This window comes from Ursus americanus, chromosome 30, assembly GCF_024610735.1.
Source record: "Ursus americanus isolate L20-20 chromosome 30, mUrsAme1.1.p, whole genome shotgun sequence".
NCBI lineage: Eukaryota > Metazoa > Chordata > Mammalia > Carnivora > Ursidae > Ursus > Ursus americanus.
In genome coordinates, this window is record NC_142156.1 from 265,608 (window position 1) to 292,469 (window position 26,862).

The window sequence follows — 26,862 nt, forward strand, 5'->3', positions numbered from 1 at the left end:
GGTTTCTGAGCTCTCCAGCCAGGCTTTGAGCTCCCTTATGAACAGAAGCAAATAAACAGAGAAGGCTTGCCCCCCACATCATGACAGCGTGATTCATTTTAGTTTTTCCATCTCACAGGATTGTGAGGCACAGTTTCTATGAACTTCCATGCTTGTATATCTTTTCTCAATCAGTGGGTACTCGAAGCATAGTTACACATTTATTGTCTTTGAAAAAGGAATCCAAAGGCTCAGAAAATGTTGGGAACTTTGGTATAAGCGTAATTCTAATGTGCCGTGTCTTATAAGAATACTGTATGTGCCGTATCATTGTGGTCTGAAAGATCCAATTAAAATTGGTATAACCTTGGGGCGCCTGGGTGGCACAGTGGTTGGGCGTCTGCCTTCGGCTCAGGGCGTGATCCCGGCGTTACGGGATCGAGCCCCACATCAGGCTCCTCCACTGGGAGCCTGCTTCTTCCTCTCCCACTCCCCCTGCTTGTGTTCCCTCTCTCACTGGCAGTCTCTATCTCTGTCAAATAAATAAATAAAATCTTAAAAAAAAATCTTTAAAAAAAAATAAAATAAAATAAAATTGGTATAACCTCTATCAAATATTGATTTAAAATGCATATACCTTTTGACTTACCAATTCCACTTCTGTGAGTTTATCCTGAAGATACAGTAACACATGTGGGGAATGATATATGGACAAGTGTATTCATTAGAGCATTTTCATAAAAAAATGTGAAAATGTATGTGAGTCAGTGGGGGATGGGTTTAGTAATTTATGGCACATGCATGTAAATATCAGGCTCAGACAGACAAAGTGTCTGCTAAAGATGATACTGATGATACTGGCATTTGGTGGTTTAAGGATGATCTCTTCAAAAAATGGTGCCGGGTCAATTGGTTGTGTATATTGAAAAAATGTGCTGGACCCTTGCCTCATGCCAAAAGAATTGATCACTGGACCCCTACTTCATGCCATAAAAAATGATTCCAAAGGTCTGAAAGGTGGAGACTTTCAAAAGAGAGCACAATAGGGGTGTCTGGGTGGCTTAGTCAAGCATCTGACTCTTGATTTTGGCTCAGGTCATGATCTCAGGGTTGTGAGATTGAGCCCTGTGCCCGGCTCTGTGCTAAGCGGGGACCCTGCTTGAGATTCTTTCTCTCCCTCTGCCCCTCCCCCGCTTTCTCTCTTTCTCTAAGAATAAATAAATACATCTTTAAAAAAAAAAAAGCAGAGAGCATAAGAGAACATCTTGACCTTGGAATAGGCAGAGATTCTAAAAAGGGACACAAAATACACTAACTTAGGAAAAAAAAATTATACCAAGTCTATTAAAATTAAGAACTTCTGTTCACAGAAAGACACCCTTGAGAGATTAAAATGGCAACCCACAGAAGGAAGAAGACATTCCCAGTACACGTGTCTGACCAACGGATCATATTGCCAACATGTAAAGAGCTAGAAATCAGTAAGAGAAAAGAATAACCCAATAGAAAAATGGGCAAAAGACTTGAATAGATTATCATAAAAGATGATAATCCAAATGTCCAGTAAACCTTTGGAAGGTGGCTGCTTTCCATTTGTCATCGTGGAGTTGTAAACACAATGGCAGCCCCACCAGAAGAGCTAAACAGAACAAACAAAACCATGGAGGGCACCTGGCTGGCTCAGTCAGTTCAGCATCTGCCTGCGGCTCAGCTCATGATCCCAGGGTCCTGAATCGAGTGCTGCGTCGGGCTTCTTGCTCAGCAGGGAGTCTACTTCTCCCTCTCCCTCTACCCTTCCCTCCTGCTGGTGCTCTCTCTCTCTCTCTCTCTGACGAATAAATAACTAAAATCTCTAAACAAAACCAAACCATGGAATCATTCCGGCTATTGGTGAGGACATATGGCTGTAGGAAGTCTCACGTGTCGTGGAAGCGTACATCGATCGGTACAACCATTTTGGAAAGCAGTTCAGTAGTTCCTAGGAAAGTTAGGCGTGGACCTCCTCTGTGCCTCAGCAGTTTCACTGTTAGGGGAATGACAAGTTTGTGCAGAATGTTCAAGTACACTAAATAAAATAGCCCCAAATTGGGAACTACACACATACCCGTTGGCAGTTGAACATATGTATCAATGATGGTGTCTCCACTCAATGAAATACCATAGGGCAGTGAGAATGAAGGATTTACATGTCCTCACAAAAATACAGTTTAATCCGACAAAAGGCTATGGGAAAGAAGGTGAACAGAAAAGGGTACCCATTGTATTATTGAATTTCTATAAATACGAATACAGGAGAAACTAATTGGTTTTTAGAAGTCAGGGTAGCGGTTACTCTAGGTGTGTGCAGGGTGAAAGGTGTGCTGGCAGTGAGGATGAGCAGAGCATTTAGGCTGTTGGTAATGTCCTTTCTTGATCAGGGTGCCGCATAGCTAGGTGATTCAGTTTATGAAAACCTAGTGCACTGTGCATGTGTGGCACGTGCATTTCCTGTATGTATATTACACCAAAAGAAGAATTTTGGAAAGGAAAAGAGTGAGGCAGCTATTTCCAAGATATATCTGAATGCAAGGGCAAGATGCAAAAAGTACCTATAGTACTAATTCTGTTAAATGAATATTTGTGCCTTACCCACTGTGTCCAGCACTGTTCAAGGCACTGAATGCAGTAGGCAGAGAAAGGTATGTGTTTGCGTGCGCTTGTAAATGCCAGACCATTTCTGAAACTGTACGTAAGAAATTGTCCCATCAGTCGTTTCTTGGAAGGGGATGGTGGATTGGGTGTCAGAAGTAGAGAGCTCTTATTGAGTACTTTTGCGTCTTTTAAAGTTTGTCTGATGTGGATTCGTTACCAATTTGAACAAATAAATAAATTGGACTTAAGGATCCTATGATTATTCATGTAATGTGTGACCTAAAGGCAGTAGCTGTTGTCACCTCTGTGTTAGGGGTCTAGCAAATGAAACAGAGTATTTTGGTGGTTTGCCCCAAATCACACAGGATGTCTTGTCTGGGTTCAGCAGTTAGGTCTTCGACCCCATCTCTCAAACTTACACTGACTCTTGCATATTCTAGCAGAAATCTAACCTTATGTGTCCCTGTGTACTTGAGGACAGTCTGTAATTTTGTATACTTTGCTTTCTATGGTTGGGTGAATTACTTATGACACACTCTGTCTCTGTTCACAATCAAAAACCAATTCCAAGATTGTTCTTCACTTAAGGGCAAAATGGAATCTTCATGTTTACACCAGTCTCATCTCTTTATAACCCTAAAACTAAAAACTCGCAGAATCACATCTCACTAATTCTAACCTATCGGCTGTCCTAAGGCCCTAGATGACTATTTTATGGCTGATAAACCATTAGTCTCTGGCTTTGACCCCTCTATCTGTTCAGAGACAGTAGGTGTGAGGTCATGGTCTTTTTTTGTTAAGGTAATGGACAGTCCCGTGGAATACATAAGACTTGGTGTCGTTGGGGCGCCTGGGTGGCACAGCGGTTAAGCGTCTGCCTTCGGCTTAGGGCGTGATCCCGGCGTTATGGGATCGAGCCCCACATCAGGCTCCTCCGGTGGGAGCCTGCTTCTTCCTCTCCCACTCCCCCTGCTTGTGTTCCCTCTCTCGCTGGCTGTCTCTATTTCTGTCGAATAAATAAATAAAATCTTTAAAAAAATCTAAAAAAAAAAAAAAAAGACTTGGTCTCACATTACATAAAATATTTGGCTAACAAAACAGAACAGTTACATACGATTATTTCTTAGTCTAACAGCTTCACTAATAGGGTATGCCTTTCAAAAAAATAAGTCCTGTTCTGCATGAGTGAAGAAGAACAAGGTACAGATGTTGATTTACTCAGTGCCACATGGTAAGCCGACATGGTAACTACTTCCAGTCCTGCAGACTGTGGTTAGTGCCAGTGGCCAAACCACGCTTAAAATCAGAATTGTCAAGGCAGACGCAAGAGTGAAGTTTTGGAGGGTAGCTTCTTGTGGCTTGGAACTTTGAAGTTCAGGTCTACTAACTTTTGTTACTCTTGGCCTTTATGAAGTCATACAAGGCTCTAAGCCAAGTGAGAAGTTGGGAATATGATTAGCACACTTCCTGGTACCGCGGGCAGTATGGCGATCATTACCTGAAATTTTGCTAGGCCGGAGCCTGCCTGAGAGTACGCTGGGCTGGCAATCAGGTGCCCTTGTTTGCAGAGCAGGGTAGATTATTAAGTAGTTAATGTTGGTTAGCTCTGAACCCATCTTCAAAGGTCCAGACTAAACTCTAGTATCAAAGTGTCAAAGTTCTTATGGCTGGAAATGGCCTGGTCTTGCAAAAATTGTCATAGAAAATATGTGAATTCCCAGGGGTCTCTGGGTGAGGGGACTTCTATTCTCTGTTTCTGTGCTCTTGAAGTAGCACTCGCTCACTGGCTCAGATCAGTCTGGGATCTGAAGAGGTAAAAATAAATAATAAACTCACACATAACTGACTGACTAACATGGGTGTTTTGAGTCAGGCCAACTGGAATTTTTTTTTTTTTTAAGATTTTATTTATTCGACAGAGAGAGAGACAGCCAGTGAGAGAGGGAACACAAGCAGGGGGAGTGGGAGAGGAAGAAGCAGGCTCCTAGCGGAGGAGCCTGATGTGGGGCTCGATCCCATAACGCCGGGATCACGCCCTGAGCCGAAGGCAGACGCTTAACCGCTGTGCCACCCAGGCGCCCCAGGCCAACTGGAATTTGAATCCCTACTCACTCTGACGAACTTACTGCTCTGAGGAAGTACACGTTCTCCGAGTACCTGCTACTTTCCAGTGGCTCATGTGCTGTGAGGATTATGTAAGATACAGAATGTGTGGAAAATACATAGAGAGAGTAGGCACTTCATAAAGGCTGGCTTCCTTCCCTCTGGCTTGATAGAATGCCACACAGTCCATCCTCTCCAGCCTCGTCTCCGGTCATGGACACACAGCCATTTGTGACCAGTAGCCCGCCATTTCTGGCCCTATCACACAGACTATCATAGAATCTGAAAACAGGAGTCCCCTGAGGACAGAATCCTGAATGACTATCTTGTGGGCCTGTGAGCCTCTCCTAAAGAAGACCGATGCCTGCTTGAGTCAAAGAGTTGACTGTGTATAGAATACTGCAGAGTATTTCAGAAGAACCGTAGACACCTTGGGAGAGGCCAGTACCCAGTTCACGTTGGGTGACGTGAGGATTGCAGCTCCAGCTTTTTTTCCATTTGCGCGATAGCTTCAGGGAGGTCTTTTTGGAAGCTCACAGATTCAGAAATGGTTTGACTCTGGAAGAATTCCTTTCATGTTTGAGTTCCGATCTAAGCCAAGAGCCTTGGAAATTTTGAATCCACCTCTTTGGTATAGTTGCTATAGAAAATATAATGATCACTATGGTAAACATATCATATATTAAAATATATAGCATATTGGGGCGCCTGGGTGGCTCAGTCGTTAAGCGTCTGCCTTTGGCTCAGGGCGTGATCCTGGTGTTATGGGATCGAGCCCCGCATCAGGCTCCTCCGCTGGGAGCCTGCTTCTTCCTCTCCCAGTCCCCCTGCTTGTGTTCCCTCTCTCGCTGGCTGTCTCTCTCTGTCAAATAAATAAATAAAATCTTAAAAATATATATATAACATATTAAAAGAATGTATAAATTATCATAGTTTTGTTTTAAGAATTATTTAGTGAACTATCCAACCCTTAGCTATTTGGGAATTTTTCCATTAAAAGAACCATTTCACGTTTCACAGGTCAAAGCTACCATTTAGAGAAACATGCATTTAGCTTACAGCAAAATTCTGAAGCTCTCCTGGTGAGAAGTACTTAGATATAGACCGCAATGAAAAGAAAACTACACTCATTTTCCTTAGCCCGTAACGTGAGAGTTCAGAAGGAAAGAAGCACTTCTCACTAAGAATAAACTGTGAAATGCGTGGGAAGTTGTTGGAGGCTGTGCCAGGGGGTTTGTAAGAGGAAGTACACAGAAGTTCGCAACTATTAGTGGTTAATTCGAAGGTACTTAAATCCGCAGTGACTAAATGGCATTAATGTTACATCAACAAATTGACCTGCAAAGGTAACCATCCTCAATGTCCCTGTGATCGTGAATGATTTGTACTTAAAAGTAAGTATATGAAAGTCCTCATTATAGTTGTCATTGCTCCAGAAATAAGTTAAAAGAAGCCTTGCTTATCTTTTCCCTGCTAAGACTACTGTAACGTTCGCCAGGTCATCTCTTCAAAAGACAGCTGGCCTGATTGTTAGAGTGTTCGATTAAGAAAACTAGATACTAAGGCAACATAAGGGTTCCAGCTTGCTCAAACTCTCGGTCAAGCCTAGAAACCTAATAACTGTGGATTATATTGACCATATTTGAATCAGTTATTGAAGCTGAAAAAATCGATCAACTTCTATTTCTGGAATTCAAAACAATACTCCTAAGACTAGAAGCAATCCTTCGTAGCCACAGATTATCAATGAAGATATTTGGAATTTCCATGTTTTTGTTTAAAAATGGTCACATGTATACAGGTCCTTAGGGTTGACCCTAATGCTTTACAGCATTTCAGTTGCAGTCATCCAAGTAGAAGTGTGTGAAGAAAAATACCCCACCGTTAAGCTTACTGATACATGAAAATGTTATCTGCAAAATAAACCACAGGTGAAATGCTGTAAATATGTGTTGGAGCTCTTCAGTGAAGGAAGTGGGTTACGTTTTAAAGTTGAATGAAATAATCATAACTCATCAGTAAAATGTGTGACCCTTGATAAAATGTGTCACTTTTAGTCTAATTCAGTGTGGTGATTTCTAAGGTATTTTTGCTCATTCCTCAGTATGAAAATCCGCATCGTTGAGTTACTCATTGGGGCTCATATGTCACTTTTTCAGAACCTTATCCAAAATGTCAGTTGAATCCTCGACGTCAGTATATTCTTGAAAACCTGGCAAGTTTTACTTTTTTCTACTTTCTTTAAATTGTCATTAATGTAGTTTAATACACTTTATTAGTAAATCCAAAGAAGAAATCAAGAATAGATGTAGAAAAGAAAAGTTTTTGGTTCTTTGTGTATTTAGGAGTCTAGTTTAGTATTTGAGTGATTTATTCAATAATAATTGTTGAATGCCACTTAAAACAAAATGAAAATCATCATCTTTTACCTATAAAAAAATCCCTTACATAGATGAATTCACAAATGGAAATTGGTGGTATGCTTTCTTAAGACGAAATTGTTGGGATTTAAAATATGATATTTTTATATGATTTGATATCTCTCAAATCTGAGAAATAAAAATCCATTCTGCAGATAGTTTTAAATTTGCATTTTCAAGTTAATATTTTCAGTGGGATGTTAGACCTACCACGCGAGCAGATTTGTCCTGAGAGTATTTCCATATCTCTGCCGTGAAGTGCATCCTTAGTCTGGAACTGAATGAAGCAAAGTTGCTCACATTACCTCGAGATACAGACTCAGGGACTGCTCTCTGTTACGGGGTATTAAATGGCTCTCTCTGGTAAGCAGTGTACAGAATAATCCTGTGCAGTCTGAAAAATCCCTAGAGATGTTTACATTTAAATTGCCTGTTTTCCACTGAAAAGCAAAATAATTCCAGTGGAGAAATATTACCATTTATGTTCAGGAAAAAAGGATGGGCAGACCCGTAGCTGCAGAACTTCAGTACCAACTAAATATTTAGTAAATAAAGCAAAAGAAGAGCTGAAAATGAGTTTGAAATCCATATGTAATGTGCAGTAGGCTTACATGATATTAATTGATGGCATAAATATATGCAATGTTAAACTTACTAAAAATTCACTGTGAGGGGCGCCTGGGTGGCACAGCGGTTAAGTGTCTGCCTTCGGCTCAGGGCGTGATCCCGGCGTTGTGGGATCGAGCCCCACGTCAGGCTCCTCCGCTATGAGCCTGCTTCTTCCTCTCCCACTCCCCCTGCTTGTGTTCCCTCTCTCACTGGCTGTCTCTATCTCTGTCAAATAAATAAATAAATAAATAAATAAATGAAGTCTTAAAAAAAAAATTCACTGTGAGACTAGAGCAATGCTCTTAACTTCCCAGTCGTTGCTGGCAGTTTTGAACGAAAGGAAGTTTTGGTTTGGGTTTACGCCCCTTATCATCATTTAACAATAATGTCGTCTTCATCATTATTAACATACTCGTTCTCATCCTTATTTTCATTGTTAAACAAAACGTGTCACAAAGCATTGTTTTCATAACCATATGTATATTAACTCTGGTTTCACAAACGAGAAATTGGATTCTTATAGAAGAGTTTTAAATACCTTGCCTGAGGTCATGAAGTTATTTTAAACGACAGTTGGGATTTGAACCTGTGTCATCTGGTCCCATAGGTCACTTCTCACATTGCAAAAATCGTATCATAACTTTAAACATAATTTGGGAAAGAACATGTTTTCTAGGTTTCTCATATATGGGGGAGCGATTAGAAAGTGACTCAGAATACTAAATTTTCACGTAACTGGGTTACGTTGCAGATGCTATTTTAGAAGCAAAGGTTCAAAGACAAAGGTGCCTTTAAACATGGAGACACAATTAATTAGATTTTGATTGTTTGAGTGAGGTGGTACCACGGTGAAAATAGTGTTGTTACTATTAACTATTCCCCAGTGAACCACTCCCTGTATTTATGTCTTGTGCGGTCCCCTCATACATTGACTCTACGCCTGACCTTGTGACTTTCTTTAGACAATTTAACGATTGTAAGCACCACACAAATAGAAATTTTATAAACACTTGCAAATTGTGCTGTTCTCTTGTATTATAGTTACAGTGTAAAGAAGTCCAAGCTGTCTATAGGCAGGCAGCGCGTGTAGACAGAGAGAAGTGTACAGGATTTATCTGGACTTTCTAGCCTAGCCAAACCACCATCTGAAAGCAACCTAGTAAGCTCAGTCATCTCCATATAAGCGGAATGGCCAAGATGGACTCATTCAACCCACAAAATCAGGAGAAATAATAAATCGTTGCTGTTATAAGCCATTAATTATTGGAGCAGTTTGTTACACAGCAATAGTCAATCAAAATGCAGAGAGTCTTATTAAATAACTTTGTCAAGAATCTTATTTCAGTGGAAAAGAATAATTTATATGAATGAACTGGAATCTCATCCACATATTTAGTAGGGTCTATGAATATCTTATACACATATTTAATAAGATCTGTAGCATGAATAAATATCCCATACACATATTTAGCAGGGTCTGGGACAAAATGTATAATCAAGGAATTTTGTAATTATAAGCTATTTTATTGATAGAAATGTCATTTATTGGATTCTTACTGCCACATTTTTGATGCTACAGTCAGGGAAATGATGGTTTCATTTCAAATACCTTTCATATGTATATAGTATATATGTGTATACAAACATATGTATGTATATGCACATAATATACATACATACATATGTATATACATGCATGTATATATATTATTGCCTAGAATATATGTAAAATGTGGTTTTAATCAGTTTAAGTAATAATGAATTAATATAATTAATATAAAGAAATTTATTTTTTTAAATTTTTATTCCAAATTGATGTCTGTGTTTTAATTGATTAGTTCAACTCATTTGTATTGATTATGTTGAAACTAAAATTTAATCTTGTTTTTTATTTTCAAATTACTTTTAATTTTTTCTTTTTTGCTATCCATTTTTTTATTTTATTTTTTTTATTATGTTAGTCACCATACAGTACATCCCTAGTTTTCGATGTAAAGTTCCATGATTCATTACTTGCGAACAACACCCAGTGCACCATGCAATATGTGCCCTCCTTACTACCCATCACCAGTCTATCCCATTCCCGGACCCCCCTCCCCTCTGAAGTCCTCAGTTTGCTTCCCAGAGTCCATAGTCTCTCATGGTTCATTCCCCCTTCTGTTTACCCCCCCTTTCTTCTTCCCCTTCTTTTCCTACCAATCTTCCTATTTCTTATGTTCCATAAATGAGTGAAACCATATGATAATTGTCTTTCTCTGCTTGACTTATTTCGCTTAGCATTATCGCCTCCAGTCCAATCCATATTGTAGCAAATGTTGAGAAATCGTTCTTTTTAATGGCTGAGTAATATTCCATTGTATATATGGACCACATCTTCTTAATCCAGTCATCTGTTGAAGGGCATCTTGGCTCCTTCCACGATTTAGCTATTGTGGACAATGCTGCTATGAACATTGGGGTGCTTAATGGCCCTTCTCTTCACTACGTCTGTATCTTTGGGGTAAATACCCAGTAGTGCAATGGCTGGGTCATAGGGTAGCTCAATTTTTAACTTTTTAAGGGACCTCCACACTGTTTTCCAGAGTGGCTGTACCAACTTGCATTCCCACCAACAACGTAGGAGGGATCCCCTTTCTCCACATCCTCTCCAACGATTGTTGTTTCCTGCCTTGTCAATTTTTGCCATTCCAACTGGCGGAAGGTGCTATCTCAGTGTGGTTTTGATTTGAATTTCTCTGATGGCTAATGATTTTGAACATTTTTTCATGTGTCTGTTAGCCATTTGTATGTCTTCATTGGAAAAGTGTCTGTTCATATCTTCTGCCCATTTTTTGATTTGTTTATTTGTTTCTCGTGTATTGAGTTTGAGCAGTTCTTTGTAGATCTTGGGTACCAGTCTTTTATCTGTAGTGTCATTTGCAAATATCTTCTCCCATTCCGTGGGCTGCCTCTTAGTTTTTTTGACTGTTTCCTTGGCTGTGCAGAAGCTTTTTATCTTGATGAAGCCCCACAAGTTCATTTTTTTCTTTTGTTTCTCTTGCCTTTGGAGATGTATCATGAAAAATGTTGCTGTGGCCGATGTCCTACAGGTTGCTGCCTATGTTCTCCTCTAGGATTTTGATGGAATCCTGTCTCACATCGAGGTCTTTCATCCATTTGGAGTTTATCTTTTTGTATGGTGTGAGAGAGTGGTCAAGTTTCATTCTTTTGCCTGTAGCTGTCCAATTTTCCCAGCACCATTTATTGAAGAGACTGTCTTTTTTCCACTGGATGTTTTTTCCTGCTTTGTCAAAGATTAGTTGCCCAAAGAGCCGAGGGTCCATTTCTGGGTTCTCTATCCTGTTCCATTGGTCTGTGTGTCTGTTTTTGTGCCAGTACCATATTGTCTTTGTGATCACAGCTTTGTAGTACAGCTCGAAATCTGGCCTTGTGATTCCCCCAGCTTTGTTTTTCCTTTTCAACAGTTCCTTGGCGATTCTGGGCCTTTTCTGGTTCCACACAAATTTAAGGGCTGTTTGTTCCAGTTCTTTGTAAAATGTCATTGGTATTTTGATCAGGATGGCATTGAAAGTGTAGATTGTTCTGGGTAGCATAGACATTTTGACTATGTTAATTCTTCCGATCCACGAGCATGGAATGTTTTTCCATCTTTTTGTGTCTTCTTCAATGTCTTTCAAGAGTGATTGTAGTTTCTAGAATACAGATCCTTTACTTCTCTGGTTAAGTTAATTCCGAGATAATGTATGGTTTTTGGTGCTATCGTAAGTGGAATGGATTCCCTGATTTCTCTTTCTTCAGTCTCATTGTTCGTGTATAGAAATGCAACTGGTTTCTGAGCATTGATTTTGTATCCCACCACATTACTGAATTGCTCTATAACTTCTAGTAGTTTGGGGGTGAATTCTTTGGGTTTTCCATATATAGAGTATCATGTCATCTGCGAAGAGAGACAGTTTGACTTCTTCTTTGCCGATTTGGATATCTTTGATCCCTTTTTGTTGTCTGATTGCTGTTGCAAGGACTTCTAGTACTATGTTGAATAATAGTAGCGAGAGTGGGCATCCTTGTCGTGTTCCTGATCTTAAGGGAAAGGCTTCCAGCTTTTCCCCATTGCGAATGATATTTGCTGTAGGCTTTTCATAGATGGTTTTTATGAAATTGAGGAATGTACCCTCTATCCCTACACTCTGAAGTGTTTTAATCAGGAAACGATGCTGTATTTTGTCAAATGCTTTTTCTGCATCTATTGAGAGGATTGTATGGTTCTTGACTCTTGTTGATATGATCTGTTACACTGATCGATTTGCGAATGTTGAACCACCCTTGCATCCCAGGGATGAATCCCACTTGGTCATGATGGATAATCCTTTTAATGTACTGTTGGATCCTATTAGCTAGGATCTTGTTGAGAATTTTGGCGTCCATATTCATCAGGGAAATCGGTCTGTAATTCTCCTTTTTGAGGGGGTCTTTGCCTGGTTTGGGGATCAGGCAAAGTAATACTGGCCTCATAGAATGAGTTTGCTAGTTTTCCTTCTGTATCTAGTTTTTTGAAACAGCTTCAGGAGAATAGGTATTATTTCTTCTTTGAATGTTTGGTAGAATTGCCTGGGGAATCCATCAGGCCCTGGAGTCTTGTTTTTCGGGAGATTTTTGATCACTGCTTCAATCTCTTATAATTAATTGGTCTGTTTAAAAAATCAATTTCTTCCAGTTTCAGTTTTGGTAGTTTATAGGTTTCCAGGAAGGCATCTATTTCTGCCAGGTTGTTTAATTTATTGGCATAAAGCTGTTGATAAAAGTTTCTAATGATCCTTCCTATTTCATTGGTGTTAGTTGTGACCTCTCCCTTTTCATTCATAATTTTATTAATTTGGGTCCTTTCTCTATTCTTTTGAATAAGTCTTGCCAGTGGCTTATTGATCTTATTTATTCTTTCAAAGAACCAGCTTCTAATTCTGTTGATCTGAACTACTGTGCTCTTTGTTTCTAATTCATTGATCTCTGCTCTAATCTTGAACTGCTTTCTCGTGCATGGGTTAGGCCTGTTCTTCTGTTCCTGTTCCAGCTTCTTGAGGTCAGAATATAAAAACTGCATTTTAGATTTTTCTATTCTTTTGAGTGAGGCCGGGATGGCTATGTATTTCCCCCTTAGGGCTGCCTTTGCAGTGTCCCGTAGGTTTTGGACCATTGTGTTTTCATTTTTGTTATTCTCCATAAATTGTTTAAATTGATTTTTGATTTCCTGGTTTATCGAATCATTCTTGAGCAGGATGGTTCTTAGTTTCCAAGTATTTGAGTTTCTTCCAAATTTTTCCTTTTGATTGAGTTCCAATTTCAAAGCATGTGGTCTGAGAATATGCAGGGAATAATTTCAGTCTTTTGGTATCGGTTGAGACCTGTTTTGTGACCCAGTATATGGTCTATTCTGGAGAAAGTTCCATGTGCATTCGAAAAGAATGAGTATTCTTTTGTTCTGGGGTGTAGTGTTCTATATATATATATATATCTATGAGGTCCATCTGGTCTAGTATCTCATTCAAAGCCTTGTTTCTTTGTTGATTTTCTGCTTAGGTGATCTGTCTGTGAGCAGAGTGTTGAGGTCCCCTACTATTAACATATTTTTATCTATATGTCTCTTTATTCTGGTTAAGAGTTGGCTTGTGTATCTTGCTGCTCCCCTGTTGGGGGTATAGACATTTATAATTGTCATATCCACTTGTTGGATACATCCTTTAAGAATAATATAGTGTCCTACTGTGTCTCTAACTACAGTCTTTAGTAAAATCCAATCTGTCTGATCTGAGAATTGCTACCCCAGCTTTCTTTTGAGGTCCACTGGCATGAAAAATGGTTTTCCATCCCTTCACTTTCAGTCTGGATGTATCTTTAGGTTCAAAATGAGTCTCTTGTAGACAGCAAATGGATGGGTCATGTCTTTTTATCCAATCTGCAACCCTGTGGCATTTATGGGAGCATTTAGGCCATTCACATTGAGAATGATTACTGAGAAATATGATTTTAATGAGGTCATGTTGCCTGTAAAGTCTTTGTTTCTATAGATTGTCGCTTTCTGTTCTGTATCACTCTTGGGCCTTTTTACTTTTATAGAACCCCCCCTTAATATCTCCTGTAGGGCTGGTTTCGTGGTTATGAAATTGGTCAGTGTCTGGCGATTCTGGAAGGTCCTTATCTGTCCATCAATTCTGAATGACAGCCTTGCTGGATAAAGGATCCTTGGCTGCATGTTTTTCTCTGAAAGAGCTTTAAAAATGCCCCCCCCCCAACCCTTTCTCTCATTCCAGGTCTGTGTAGACAAGTCTGACGTAATCCTGATATTTTTGCCTTTGTATGTGAGAAATTTCTTTGCCCTGGCCGCTTTCAATACTGCATCCTTCAATCTAATAGTTACGAAATGCACTATGACATGACGGGCGTGGCGTAGGTTTGTCGTGGTTGAATTTGGGACGGGTCCTCTCTGCCTCTTGAACACGAATGCTTGAATCCTTTGCTAGATTAGGGAAGTTTTCAGCTACAATTTGTTCAAATATCTCTTCTAGACCTCTCTCTTTTTCCACCCCTTCGGGGATGCTGATGATTCTGACATTGGAACGTTTCATTGAGTCAGTAATCTCCCGTAACCTACATTCTTGAGATTGGATTTTTTTGAGCCAAGTTTCATTTTAACTTTCCCTTCTACCATCCCATCCTCCATTTCACTAATTCCTTCTTCTGCCTCATTCACCCTAGCCGTCAGAGCCTCTAGTTTAGACTGCATTTGATTCATAGCATTTTTAATTTCTGCCAGATTCGCTCTCATTTCCGCCCTTAGAGATTCTATATTCTCGTTAATATTTTCTTCAAGTCTACACATCATCTTGACCATTGTTACTCTGAACTCCATTTCTCACAATTTGGTTATATCCATAAATATCAGTTCTGTGGCAGAGGCCACAGACTCATGGTCTTTTCTTTGCTGGGGGGTATTTCTCCTTCTCGTCATTCTGATGAGGAGAGGTAGCCGGGATGCCCAGAGCCCAAATTATTGACCAGGACCCAGGCAGCGTGCTTTTGTTTTATAGGGACCTTAGGAATGTGGGCTTCTTGATTTTTCAGCCTGCCTTCTGGGGGAGGGGCCTGCCGCACTGATACTCAGGCACCCCTGTTTGGGTAGAGTTGCCCCGTCCCCTGCGAGGGGGGATGGGGATGGGCACAATGTGAGCTGGTAATTCCGGGCTTTTGTTCTCTGGCAGCTTTCCCTGATGGTTTTCTGTGCCTCTTCTGAGAGTCAGAGCAGCAGTGGCTGAATCCTAGCCTCTGTCTCAGAACAGAGAGATCACAGTCCGCTCTCCACTGAACTCTCCTGGCCACTTTACCTCTGTTTCTGTTGGTGCTGCTAAAAACCCTGAAGTGTCCCGGGTTGTGCGCCCCACAGCCACTCTCCCAGTCCTCGCTTCCAGGGCTGGCAAGTCCCTATCCTTTGTGCTTCGAACACCGCCAGCCGCCCCGGTTCCCGCGTGCGCTCCCGAGCTCTCGGTTTCAGTGTGGTCCGGGGTGCTCCGGAGCACCGGTTTTCAGTCTGGTCGCGCACGCGCACTCCCAAACTGTTGGTTTCAGCCTAGTTTGAGTGTGCACTCCAGAGCTCTGGTTTTCAGTTTGGACGCGCGCACACTCCCGAGCTCCCGGTATCAGTCCGGTTCCAGTGAGCACTCCGGGGCGTTGGTTTTCACTCTGGTCGGGCGCGTTCCCAGGCTTACGGTCTCAGTCTGCTCTCTCTCTTGCGGGTGCCAGTCCGGGAGCCCGCCCGCTCCCCCGTGCAGGTGGCTCCTGCTTCCCGGTCGGTGCCCGAGCACGGTGGCTCCCTCCCCCTTCTGTTTATCTTCCAATATCTGTGCGGGGATTCACGGCTCCCCCACTTCGTACCTCAATGCTCAGTGCTAGAGATGTTCATTTGTAGAGATCCAGATGTATCTTCCTGCGTCTCAGGCTGATTCCGTGGGTGTTTAGGCTGGTCTGGTACCTATCCAGCTCGACTCAGGGGACCGGCTGAAAAAGGGGACCCCCTACTCCTCTGCCATCTTAACTCTCTCTCCGAGCCTCATTATTTCTGCTTGGGTTGCAGGGCCATCCCTAAACCAGTCACTTGGCTGGAACAGTGGAAAATGCTGACCGGCCAGGCTGGGGTCAGATGGCCATTCCTGGAATCCTGGCATAGAGGGTGGGTGGACTCCGCCTCAGCCACATGGACTGGGGTTAAGAGAGGAGTGGTCCTTAGAAAACTGGGGTGCTGGGACCAAAGAAGGGGAGATGGATTCTGGGAAGCCTGGAATACAGATGTTGGAGACAGGTGGGTCCTAGTGAGAAGGGTGCAGGAGCCCATGGGTGTGGTTTCGTGGCCTCCTGGGCCCTTTGCCACGAATCGGTGAGCAGGCATCCTGCGGACCTAACCATCCCTCCCCTTCCAGCGTCTACTGGGACTATGCCATGACCATCTGCCTGGAGGAGATTGTGTACCTGCACTGCCATCAGCAAGGTAGGGACCATGGGGGAGCACGGGGCTGGGGTGTTCCTCCTGGCTCCCCTGCCTGGCCCCACCTCCTTAGTACCTGTGCAGCCTCAAACAAGTGACCTCTCGCTGAGCCTCAGTTTCCCCATCTGTAAAACGGAATCACAACAGCACCTACTCCTGGCGTTGTTGTGAACATCCTGTGACATATGATAAGGGCTCAGCACCAAACCCATGGTATTAGCTGCTCACGCCTATTGCGCGCTTACGATGTGCCAAGCAGGGCTCTAAACAGCTTGGCACGAGGTCACACACCCCGGGAACTCCTGAGTTTGGACTCGAAATCAGGTCTTTATCATTCCAAAGCCTGTGCTCTCAAGATCTGGGATTAATAACTAGAGTTCTCCTTTAAGGCTCAGAGAAGGCACATTCAGAACAAGCAAAAGGCCATCCTGCTGTAGAAAGCAAGTGATCCATGCCCCACCAAGGCACAAAACATGAAGCTTAGTTAGTGAGACAGATCTGGGTTCAGATCCAGGCCCTACTGTGCAGCCCTGGGCAAATTACATCGCCTCTCTGAGCCTTGGTTTCATCACTTGTAAAACACACAATAAGAGATATACCTCATAGGTCTATTTTGAGTATTCCAGTAAGACACTGCCTTTAACATGCTGTGCTATATACAGTAAGCGCTCAATACGTGCTAGCAAGTCAACTACTGCCCTGAGAAGGGATAGGTCTGCAAGCCTCCATGAAGAAATAGGTCAGGCTGATTCGTAGAGGGTGATTGAGGGTGTAGAGGGACATCACATGTTTAGGGGCATCATTTCCTTTGGGGGGTGACTTCATCGGGGCCAAACATAGTCTTCTGGATCATGTCCTCTACTTCCTGGTCAGTGACCGTGGCAGGTGGGGTGGAAGAGGCTTGGCGGGGGCTAAAAACTGGCCCTGACCTTCTGCCCAGGCCTTTCTCAGAGCCTTGGAGCAGGTCTGTGGGTCTGGTTTGACATGCCTGGGGGGATGTGTATGCCGGGAGGGCCCCATACCCATGCCTCATACTGACTTCCCGCTGGATCTCCTCTGGCTGGGTCGTGGTGGCAGTGGACAGCGGCGGGACAGTGGTGCTGGTCAGCCAGGACGGGATCCAGAGGCCGCCTTTCTGCTTCCCCAAGGGAGGGCACCTCCTGCAGTTCCTCTCGTGCCTGGAAAATGGGCTGCTCCCTCATGGGCAGCTGGACCCTCCACTCTGGTCTCAGCGGGGAAAGGTGAGTGATCACAGGGGACCCAGGGAGGCTGGGGTGGGGGTCAGCTACGGGGAGTGGTCATTCTTTATTTTTTGAAAGAGAGGTGCATGCGTGTGTGTGCAAGCAGGGTGGGGGAGGGGTGGGGGAGAGGGAGAATCCCAAGTAGGCTCCGCACCCAACCCAAGACTTGGGGCCGGATCTCACGACCCTGAGATCATGACTTGAGCCGAAATCAAGAGTCAGATGCTTAACCGACTGAGCCACCCAGGCACCCGGAGGAGTGGTCATTCTTGCCCATGGATCCTTAAGTGGCTTTGTGGGCACATACACACCCCACTGAAACCCTCAGGCTGTGCAGATTGTGGGGACAGGTGTATCCCAAGGACTGTGCAATAGGACACCTTCTTTCAGGGCAAAGTATTTCCCAAACTGCGCAAGCGAAGCCCTCAGGGTTCCGAGTCCACGTCTTCAGACAAGGAAGACGACGAGGCCACAGATTACGTGTTCAGGACCATCTGCCCCGGCATGCGGTCTGAATTCGGTAAGCTGCCCCGTCTCTGGGCCCCCTGGATCCAGATGTTAGCTGATCATGAAAATGATTCCAGGTGTTTGGAACTAGAGGACAAGTGGTTTTTTTCCCAGGGGCCTGAGCCTCACAGAGCTAACACAAGCAGTCATGTATGGTTTTCAGAATCTTTGAGAACAAGGACGTCCTTTCTGAAGAAGTGCCTACATCAGAAATGGGCAGACTCCTTCCTGTGGTCCAAATTCGGCCCCCTGCCTACTTTTGTAAATAAAGTTTTATTGGAACACAGTCCCGCCCATTCATATCCATATTGTGTGTGGCTGCTCTCACACCGCAGCAGCGGAGTGGGAGTGTTGTGACAGAGACCGTATGGTCCACAAAGCCAAAAATAGTTACTATCTGGCCCTTTATAGAAAAAGTTTGCAGATGCCTGCCTCAAGTAATAAGAGAGAAGAGTTTGGCCCTGTGGGAGGGATGAGGGGCCATAAATGGTTCTAAACCCCCTCTCAGTGTCTTCCTGCCTCTGTCTCCACCACCCGGTCTGTGTGCACAGAGGAGGCAAAGACAAGTTCTGAACCGTGCAGACAGGCTCAGAGTCAGAGGAGGGCATTTTCAGACTCCTGTGTTGCTGAGACTGTCTGTACCATCTGGCGTGGTAGGCGTGAGCCACGTGTGGCTCCCGAGCACTTGAAATGCAACGAGTTCGAAGAGAGATGTGCCTTAAGTGTAAAAGACACCCTGCATTCTGGAGACTTTGGAGCAACAATAGGAAAGAATGTAAAATATCTCATCAGCAATGTTATATTGACTCTATGTTAAAATGGTAACATTAGGGATACACTAGGTCAAACAGAATATACTGTTGAAATTGATTTCATCTGTTTCTTTCCCCCCTTTTAGTGTGGCTACTAGAAACTTCTAAAATAAGCTGGTGGCTCAGGGAAGATTCCTATTGAACAGAGCTGGCCTAGGGCGGGGTTGACACATTGGATGAATAACTGTGTGTTTGGGAGGGGGGGTCTTGTCCATTATAGGATGGCAAGCAGCATCCCTGGTCTCTACCCACTGGATAGATGCCAATAGCATCTAGCAAATTCTCAGGTTGCGACAACAAAAAATGTCGCCAGACATCGCCAAATGTCCTTGAGGGGCCAGAATTGCCCCAGTTGAGAACTGCTGGTCTGGACAGAGGATGGATGAGGTTGAGGGGGGATATCGGTCAGGAGAGTGTGAATAGGGTCTTGGGGTCTGATGCCCTGGGTCAGAATCCCAGCTGCACTATTTGTTCACTGGGTGGTCTTGGGCATGATGCTTCCATCTGTGCCTCAGTTCCCAAATCTGTAAAAGGGGATAATAATAATAATAATATTTGCTCTCAGTAAGTGATAGCTGTCGTTAGCAGAAAGAGAAAGGGGACCTCGGTCGGAAAGAGCTGTTATGCCAGTTACCACCTGCTGGGGCCGTGGATGGTTCAGTAGTGTTGCCATTCTGAGCCTCAGTTTCCACTCTGCAGAATGGGAGGAGAGATGCGTCTCCCACAGGGGCATTAAGGCTGATAAAGCAATCCCTGCACAGCAGCCGGCACACAGTAGGGCATTTTATAAACATCAGCGTTCTTTCTTCCTCAAAGCCAACACAATACATGGGAGCTGTGCAGAGCCGGGCAGGGGGGAGATCAAGCCCCGAGGAGTGGGTTCTTTGGCTGTTTCAGGGTTCTGCCCACCTCAGACATTTCATTTCACTAGTGCTTTTTGTTTTGTGTCTCAAGTTGCTCCTGACCCCCTGGGCAGCCCTGCCCCCGGCTCCGCGAGCCCCGCCAGGACGGTGGTTCCTACCAGCCGGTCCGTGCTGGTGGTGGCCAGGGGCGGTCAGTGGGCGCGAGCCAGATGGGACACCACCTTCCCCGTGTCGGGCCGGAAGCAGCAGCCCCCCAGTAATGTCTGGGCTCCTCCCATGCCTGGGGCTGGGTGCTGGCCACCTCTGCCATGCTGTCTTTTGAGTCTTGGTCCCCAGGACGAGGGAAGCCGGAGACAAATGGATGCCCTCACGCTGTCCAGCCTCCACGTGGCAGAATGCAGCTTGGAGTGTTGTGGGGTCCATAGGGAAGGGGTCCACTGGTGATGCTGGTGGAGTGTGAGATGCTGGGGCCGGGGCCAAGGCATACTGGCCACAGCTTGCTGAAGCTGATCAATGCTTCCCTCAGACTGGCGGAGAACTGGGGATGCTTTTCTAGAACATTTTACAGGGGCTCACTGGTCTTTCTTGGCCAGCTCATCAGTGAGTCAGCTTGGGGAGGAGCTTTCTGCACTAACAGTGGCTAGGGCTGGGCCCTGTCAGCTACTGAGCTCTGATGACAAGTGGCCCTGGGTCCATAACTTCCCAGCCTCGCAGCCCAAGGGAAGAGGCCAGGGATTACCAGTCATCCTTGAGGGGGCAGGGCCTGTGGGACAGATGTGCACCCTTCTCAATCTCCTAGGTCAGGACTTGGCAAACCAGGGCCCAGGGGCCGGAGCCAACCTCATTCAGTGCGACCCATGAGCTAAGAATGGTTTTTACATTTTTTTAATGATTGAAAAAAATCAAAAGAAGAGTAATATTTGTGACCTGTAAAAATACGAAACTCAGATTTCAGTGTCCATAAATAAAGTGTTATTGGAACATAGCCACGCTCACGTGTTTGCAGCTTGTGGATGGCTGTGTTTGCATGATGATGACAAAGTTGAGTGGCTATGATCGCGGCCAAATGGTTCACGAACCCTAAAAATGTTTACTGCCTGGCCCTTGACGGAAAATGTTTCCCGAGCCCTGTCCTAGAGAAAATAAAATGTTTGCACCTGTCTGGAACTGCCAGGAGGCCAGGAAGTTAGTGATAGAAATTGTAATGTGTGAGTCACCGTTGTGTCTGTCATGCGGCTCTGCAGACGGGGCGGTTTCCATGGAGCTGGCAGGGAAGGCGGTGAGGGACACTCCAAGTGCTGCATCCTGGGACCATGTGATCACAAGTCACCAGTGTCCGTGTTAGGAGATCAGTCATGCTCTCTTGGTTCTCGAACGTGGCTGCTGTTATCAAAATTTTTTTGGATATACGGATTTAAGGGCTGTATCTCCAGGAGGTTTAAATTCAGTAGGTCAGGGGTAGGATACAGGCATGGCTTTTTAAGAAGCCCCCCGCCACGTGATTCTGGGTGGGGGTAACCCACCTGTTTGAGACCTGTTGATGGAAGAGCCCTATGGCTCAGGATGAGGGACAGTGCAGGTGGCCTCATCAGCAGGAGCTCCATTGGGTCCCTCGTCCTTGGCACCCTGCCTCATCTGTTGAGTTAGGCTCCCTTCTGTCTCCCCGGTAGACTCTGTCTTCCAGAGAGTCTGTCTCTGGCGACTCGGGACTATGAGCCGTCCCCAGAAGCCCCCAGCAGGCTCCTCTTCCTTCTTGTCAGCCTCCTGTGAGGACGCTTGAATGACAACATGGTGAGGCTCGGCCTCCTGCTCTGGGACTGGGTCTGTCCCTCTTGTCTGTCTCTCTTCCCCCCATGCCCCACTTCTTCCTCTCTCTTCAGCTCTCATCAGCTCTGCCTGTCTGCTGAGGGCCCCAAATCTTGGTGGTGGTTTTCCCTGGATCAGGTGGGCTCACAGGTCTGGGTCAGATAATGATTGGGGTCGCTGTCTCTGACTGTCACATTCAGGGTCTTTCCCTGTCCCTGTGCTGACCTAGGGGCAAGCTGGTTGCTTTGGGATGAGCTTTCTGTGACCCACATAGGCTTAACCGGGGCTCTTGCTCCGACCCTCCTGTCCACCACAGTCCCCCAGGACCTGATGGATGTCTCCGTGAGCAACCTACCGCCCCTTTGGCAACCCAGCCCCCAGAAATCCTCCTGCTCACCCTGTTCACAGAGTGGCCTGGCCGATGGTGGCTCGTCCAATGGCTGCAACCATGAGAGGTATGAGGGGCTTAATCTGTGGGTGGAGGGTGTGGAAGGATTTGCCAAAGATTTGTAGATACCCATGTCTTGCCCAGCACTGAATTCAGAGGAGGAACATAAGCTATGAGATCATCGAGGTCTGGGTTAAATCCTAGCCTCATGAAGTCCTAGCTTCCTTACACGTATCAGTCAGGATAACCAAGGTTATGTTGCAGTAACAAACAGTCCTGGAATCTCAATGGCTTAGTACAACAGAGGTTGATTTATCATGCGTACTGTGTGTCTCTCGTGGGTCAGCTGGGGGCTCTGCTTGCACCACATTAAAGGGCCTGGCTGATGGAACGACACCTTCTGGAATATTCCCAGTCGCAGTGACAGAGGGAAAGGTAGGTCTGGGGCTCCTGAAGGACAATGAAATGCTCCACCCTGAGAGCAGCACATACTCTTTCTGCTCACGCCTCATTGACCTCATCCACAACATTCCAGGAAGCGCAGCCCTATCATGCTCTTGGAAGGCGGAAACTAGCAATACTACTCACTGCAAACCACATGTGCCTCCATTTGCTTCTCCACCGAATGGGGATACGAATGCTTGCTTTGCATAGCTATTGTAAGGACAAATCAGATACTGGTCTAATGTGGCCAGCACGTGGTACCCAGCCCCTGGAAATGTTCAATTAAGTGACGCTTCTTATTTTATTGGATAAAGTTAGACCCCCCCAGATCATCTATCTCCTGGCCGACAGATCTCATGTGTCTTCAGGGCTGCTCAGTGCAATAATGAGACTGGTCTTGTTTCCCACCAAACCCACCTGGCCTGGCTGGGGAGAGTGGAACCCCTTTTTCCATGCCAGGCCCCTGGCCCCATGGGTGGTCCTGTCTTCAGCCATAGGAGCTTAAGGGGTGGGAGCTGGCATCACACTCTTGCAGTCGTCCAGGGCCTGCTTTCGGCACGTGGTCCACAGACCTGCAGCAGCATCCTGGGGCAGATCTCAGTCCATCTTGCCAGACCTACTGAAGCAGAATCTGCATTTCACTGGATCCTAAGATCGTGTGTGCACGTTTCAGTTTGAGAAGCTTTCCTGTAATCAGAGAGTCTCCCACGTTTGTGTGCATCAGAATCACCAGCGGGAGGTGATACTGGTTCCCAGACAACTTCCTTAGGGGCCCCGATTGAGTCGGTCTGTGCGGGGCCCAGGAATCCGCATATTGGAGAAATCCCAAGTGATTCTTGGGCTGTGGTCCAGGGGCCATTGAAAAATGCTGTTGTAACCTAGTGTCCCCTCTCGTGGCATCTGCTTCCACACCTGGAGTGACGGGGAGTTCATCACCTTTCACAAGCCAAGTCCCCTGTGGGACAGCTGTCCGTGTGGTGCTCTTCTTAGGTAAACTGAGCAAGCCTGAGCCCCACCAACTTGAGGCCATGACGAGGGTGATTTTCATGTTTAATGCCTCCATGTGTGTAACTGGAACACCTTAGCCATGCCCCTGTTCCTGTCTTGTTGAGTTTTCCTGAGTGTCCCCAGGATGTCCTGAGAAAAAAAGATGCAGATATTCCTCCACTCTGTTCTCTGTGAGAATGCAGTCCCATCAGCAGTCCTTGATTTCCCCAACAGTGCTAGGGCCTTACTCCCCTCTCCTCTTTCAGCCAAAACAGCCCCCCCCCCAAATTCCCATGCAAGGAGAAGCTCTGAGGCGTCACCTCCTTTGCAACAGCCAGACTCTGAGTCCCAGTTCGGCTCAGTTTGGTTTAGCTGGGTCACTTCAGAAGTCAGAACTCTTTCTACAAGTGACAGAAACCCACTGCAGACTGGTTCAAATACAGAAGAAAATCTCAGCAGAACTGAGGAGTCTAGAGGTGCAGTGACTTCAGGCATGGTTGGTTCCAGACGCTCAGAACACAAATGTCTCTGTTTCTTCACCTCTTGTCTCTGGCTGCCTCCGTGATGGTTTCATTCTCAGGCAGGCCCTTCCTATGCAGCGGCAGAAATGGATCCCAGCAGCCACTGCCCTACATCCCTCTGGCTTAGGAACTCGAGCAGAGAAAAGAGTGTGTATCTCCCCGTAGTTCCAACGAAAGTCCCAGGGCTCGTTCTCATTGGCTCAGGTCGGATCACATGACCACGTCTTACCCAATGCCTGTGCCTCCAGCCTGAATCCTGCACGGGGTCGAATCAGCCCCATGCAAACCACAGAGAGTTGGGGAGAAAGTGACCCCAGAGCTGATAGGTGAAGTGGACGAATGGGTAGAAACAGTAGTCCCCCCAGAGTCCCCTTGGCTGGTTGGTTTTAATCTGCCCCCTCCGGGTAACGGGCTCCACTCCTCCAGGAAACGTGGGCTCTGTGTGGTCTTTTCTAAGTGTCCCCTCTTCCTCCACCTGCAGGGCACCGCTGAAGCTCCTCTGTGACAACATGAAGTACCAGATCCTTTCCAGAGCCTTCTATGGATGTGCGTACTGGCCTTTTTTGCCACTGTGGTCTACGGGCACGTTGATCGAATGCCTGTTGTATGGCATCAGTATTGGGGGAAGGAGCCCGGCTCTGGCACGTGAACCTCGGCTCCCCTAGTTCCCGGATGTGTCTAGTTTTAGTGAAGTTAGGCAGACTTCTCGGAGCCTGAACTCCCTCCACCAGGGACTGGGCATAAGTTTTATCTCTAGTTCTTAGAGAGGGCAGCCAACGATGGGGCTCCTCGTGGCAGGGGTTTGGTTGGTCACCATCGCATCCCCAGTGCCTGCCTTAGAGGGTTTGTTCTCAGAATTAAAAGAGAAGCCTGTATAAAACCCCTAGCACCCAGCATTCCATGTCATGGGTGCTCAGCGAAAGTCCGTTCCCCTCACCTGTGGGCAGAAGCAGAAGAGTAAGGAGAAGTTAAAAATTAAAGCTTAAATACAGGTATTCTGATTATTTCCAGTTAGCATATGAGGAAGCTAAGGCACAAGGAGGCAGAGTGACTTGTCCAAGGTCACACCGCTAATGCAGGACAGAGCTGGGACTCAAACCTAGGCCTGTCTGACCTCAAAGGCTGTTTTGTTTGTTTTCCTTCACTCGCTGTGTTGATTCTTAGCACGTTTTATTTTCCCAGCCTCCCAGCCTAGATGAGGGAGATAAATCGTGTGTATTATCAGGGATTCTAGAAAAGTGTTAATATATCCTGCGTAGGCCTGGGGAATAGCAGGGCCAGCCGTGTGCCCGAGTGCCTGGAGGGGCAGGGAGAGCATGAGCTCCCAAGAGCAAGGATTTTTGCCTGTTCTGTTATCACCCATCCCCAGTGCCTAATGCAGGGCCTGGCGTGGAGCAGGCCCTGGACGAGTATTTATGGGACCCAAATGGAAGAGCTTCCTGGAGGAAGGGTTGGGGGTCAAGAGGGATCTCAAACAATGTTATCGCATTCAGTGGCTTGTCCCTGGTGGTGGTTAAGAGCCCAGGTTCTGGTGCTGTGCAGCTTGTGATCAAATCCCAACTCTGCACTTCCTAGCAGTGTGACCTGGGCAGGAGACAGAAGCAGTCTGTGCCTCGGTTTCCCCGTCTATAATGTGGAGAAGATAGGAGTACCTGTTTCATATGGTTGTATGAGAATTTAGTGAGTTAAGTATGTGAGGTACGGGCAGCTCCCTGGCACGTAGTGCGTGCTTGTGTAAGTGTTAGTCACTCCCTCCTCCTCCCCCTCCTTTCCCCTCCCCCTCCTCCTCCTCATTGCTGGTAGGGGCCTGTCCTCAGGCCCCAGAAGGGTCCTCTCTGGGCCTTGATAAGGGAGAGTCAGAGGGCGGGGGCACAGGCAGAGCAAACACACTCTGGCATTTGCTGATTGCCTCTTGTGTACCAGGCACTGTGCCCTCCAGGTGCCCAGGGCAGAGCAAGTAAGGGGCAGCAGGTTAGTGGGAAACCCTTTAAGAGTGCAGAGCCATCTCTGAAAGCAAACTAGGTACATCTCCCAGGGCCTTCTTTATCCAGCTGCACTTTGCACAAGATTCGTCCACCTCTGCCATTCTCCTCCCTTGGGACAGATTGGAGGCACCCAGAGGCACAGCGAGCCTGTGGGGTCACTTACCACCTCCTTCCTGCCGCCCCTTCCCGGCCTCTGCCCATGGATTAAATACCTTGGCTTCTGGCAGAAATAATGTCACCCTGGCCCAGGCTAAGAAAGGTGATCGGACGTCTCCAGGCTTACCCAACTATTAAGCAGTCAGGCCAGCAAGGGATTTTGCCCCTCAGAGCCCCTTCCTCGCCTGGAAGAAAGGGATGGTGGGACTTTCTAGGTCATGAGGGTTCACTGGGATTGCGGGCGGGGCAGTGCTTTGAGATCCATGAGACAAGGCAAGGTGGGTTGGGTGGTGGATGATGGCCCTTTCCCTCCCTCCCTCTCCAGGGCTTGCCTACTGCAGACACCTGTCCACCGTGAGGACCCACCTGTCAGCCCTGGTCAATCACATGATCGTGTCTCCAGACTCGCCCTGTGATGCTGGGCACGGGCTGACGGCCAGGATCTGGGAGCAGTACCTTCAGGACAGCACAGTAAGGCTTGGCCTGGCTCGGTCTGCAGTGGGGCAGACAGAGCCTGTGGGGGGACCGTCTGGTTATCTGAGCAGTAGACCCACCTGCTTGTGAGGACTTGAGGCTGTTATGACACCTTTGGGTTCTGCATACCCAACGCAAAGGCCCTTCCCTTCTTGAGAGTTCCAAGACCCACAGCCCACTTCTGCCTGTAAGGGTGAGGATCAAGGAGGATGGAAAGTACATATTCTCATCTAGAAGGAGTAAGAATGAATCCATCACCAAGCATTTATTAAGCACCAGCTGTATGCTCAGTGGTGCAAGAAGTGCTTTAAGTCCCCAGCAGGAAGGAACTTACAGCACAGTTGAACTACTTAGAGTGACGGAGGTAGTGAAGTCAGAGGAGGCAGCTGGGCGGAGGAAAGCCCGC

General features: G+C 46.0%; 1 protein-coding gene across 1 annotated transcript in view; it reads left to right on the forward strand.

Moving 5' to 3' along the window:
* LOC148107420 (small G protein signaling modulator 1-like) overlaps nucleotides 1–26,862 on the forward strand; it is an 82,346-nt gene that overhangs the window by 35,970 nt on the left and 19,514 nt on the right. Inside the window, 6 exon segments of the mRNA XM_087857151.1 lie at nucleotides 16,208–16,275; nucleotides 17,350–17,513; nucleotides 17,904–18,033; nucleotides 21,818–21,956; nucleotides 24,323–24,387; nucleotides 26,308–26,453. Coding sequence (XP_087713277.1) covers nucleotides 16,208–16,275; nucleotides 17,350–17,513; nucleotides 17,904–18,033; nucleotides 21,818–21,956; nucleotides 24,323–24,387; nucleotides 26,308–26,453 — 712 coding nt within the window.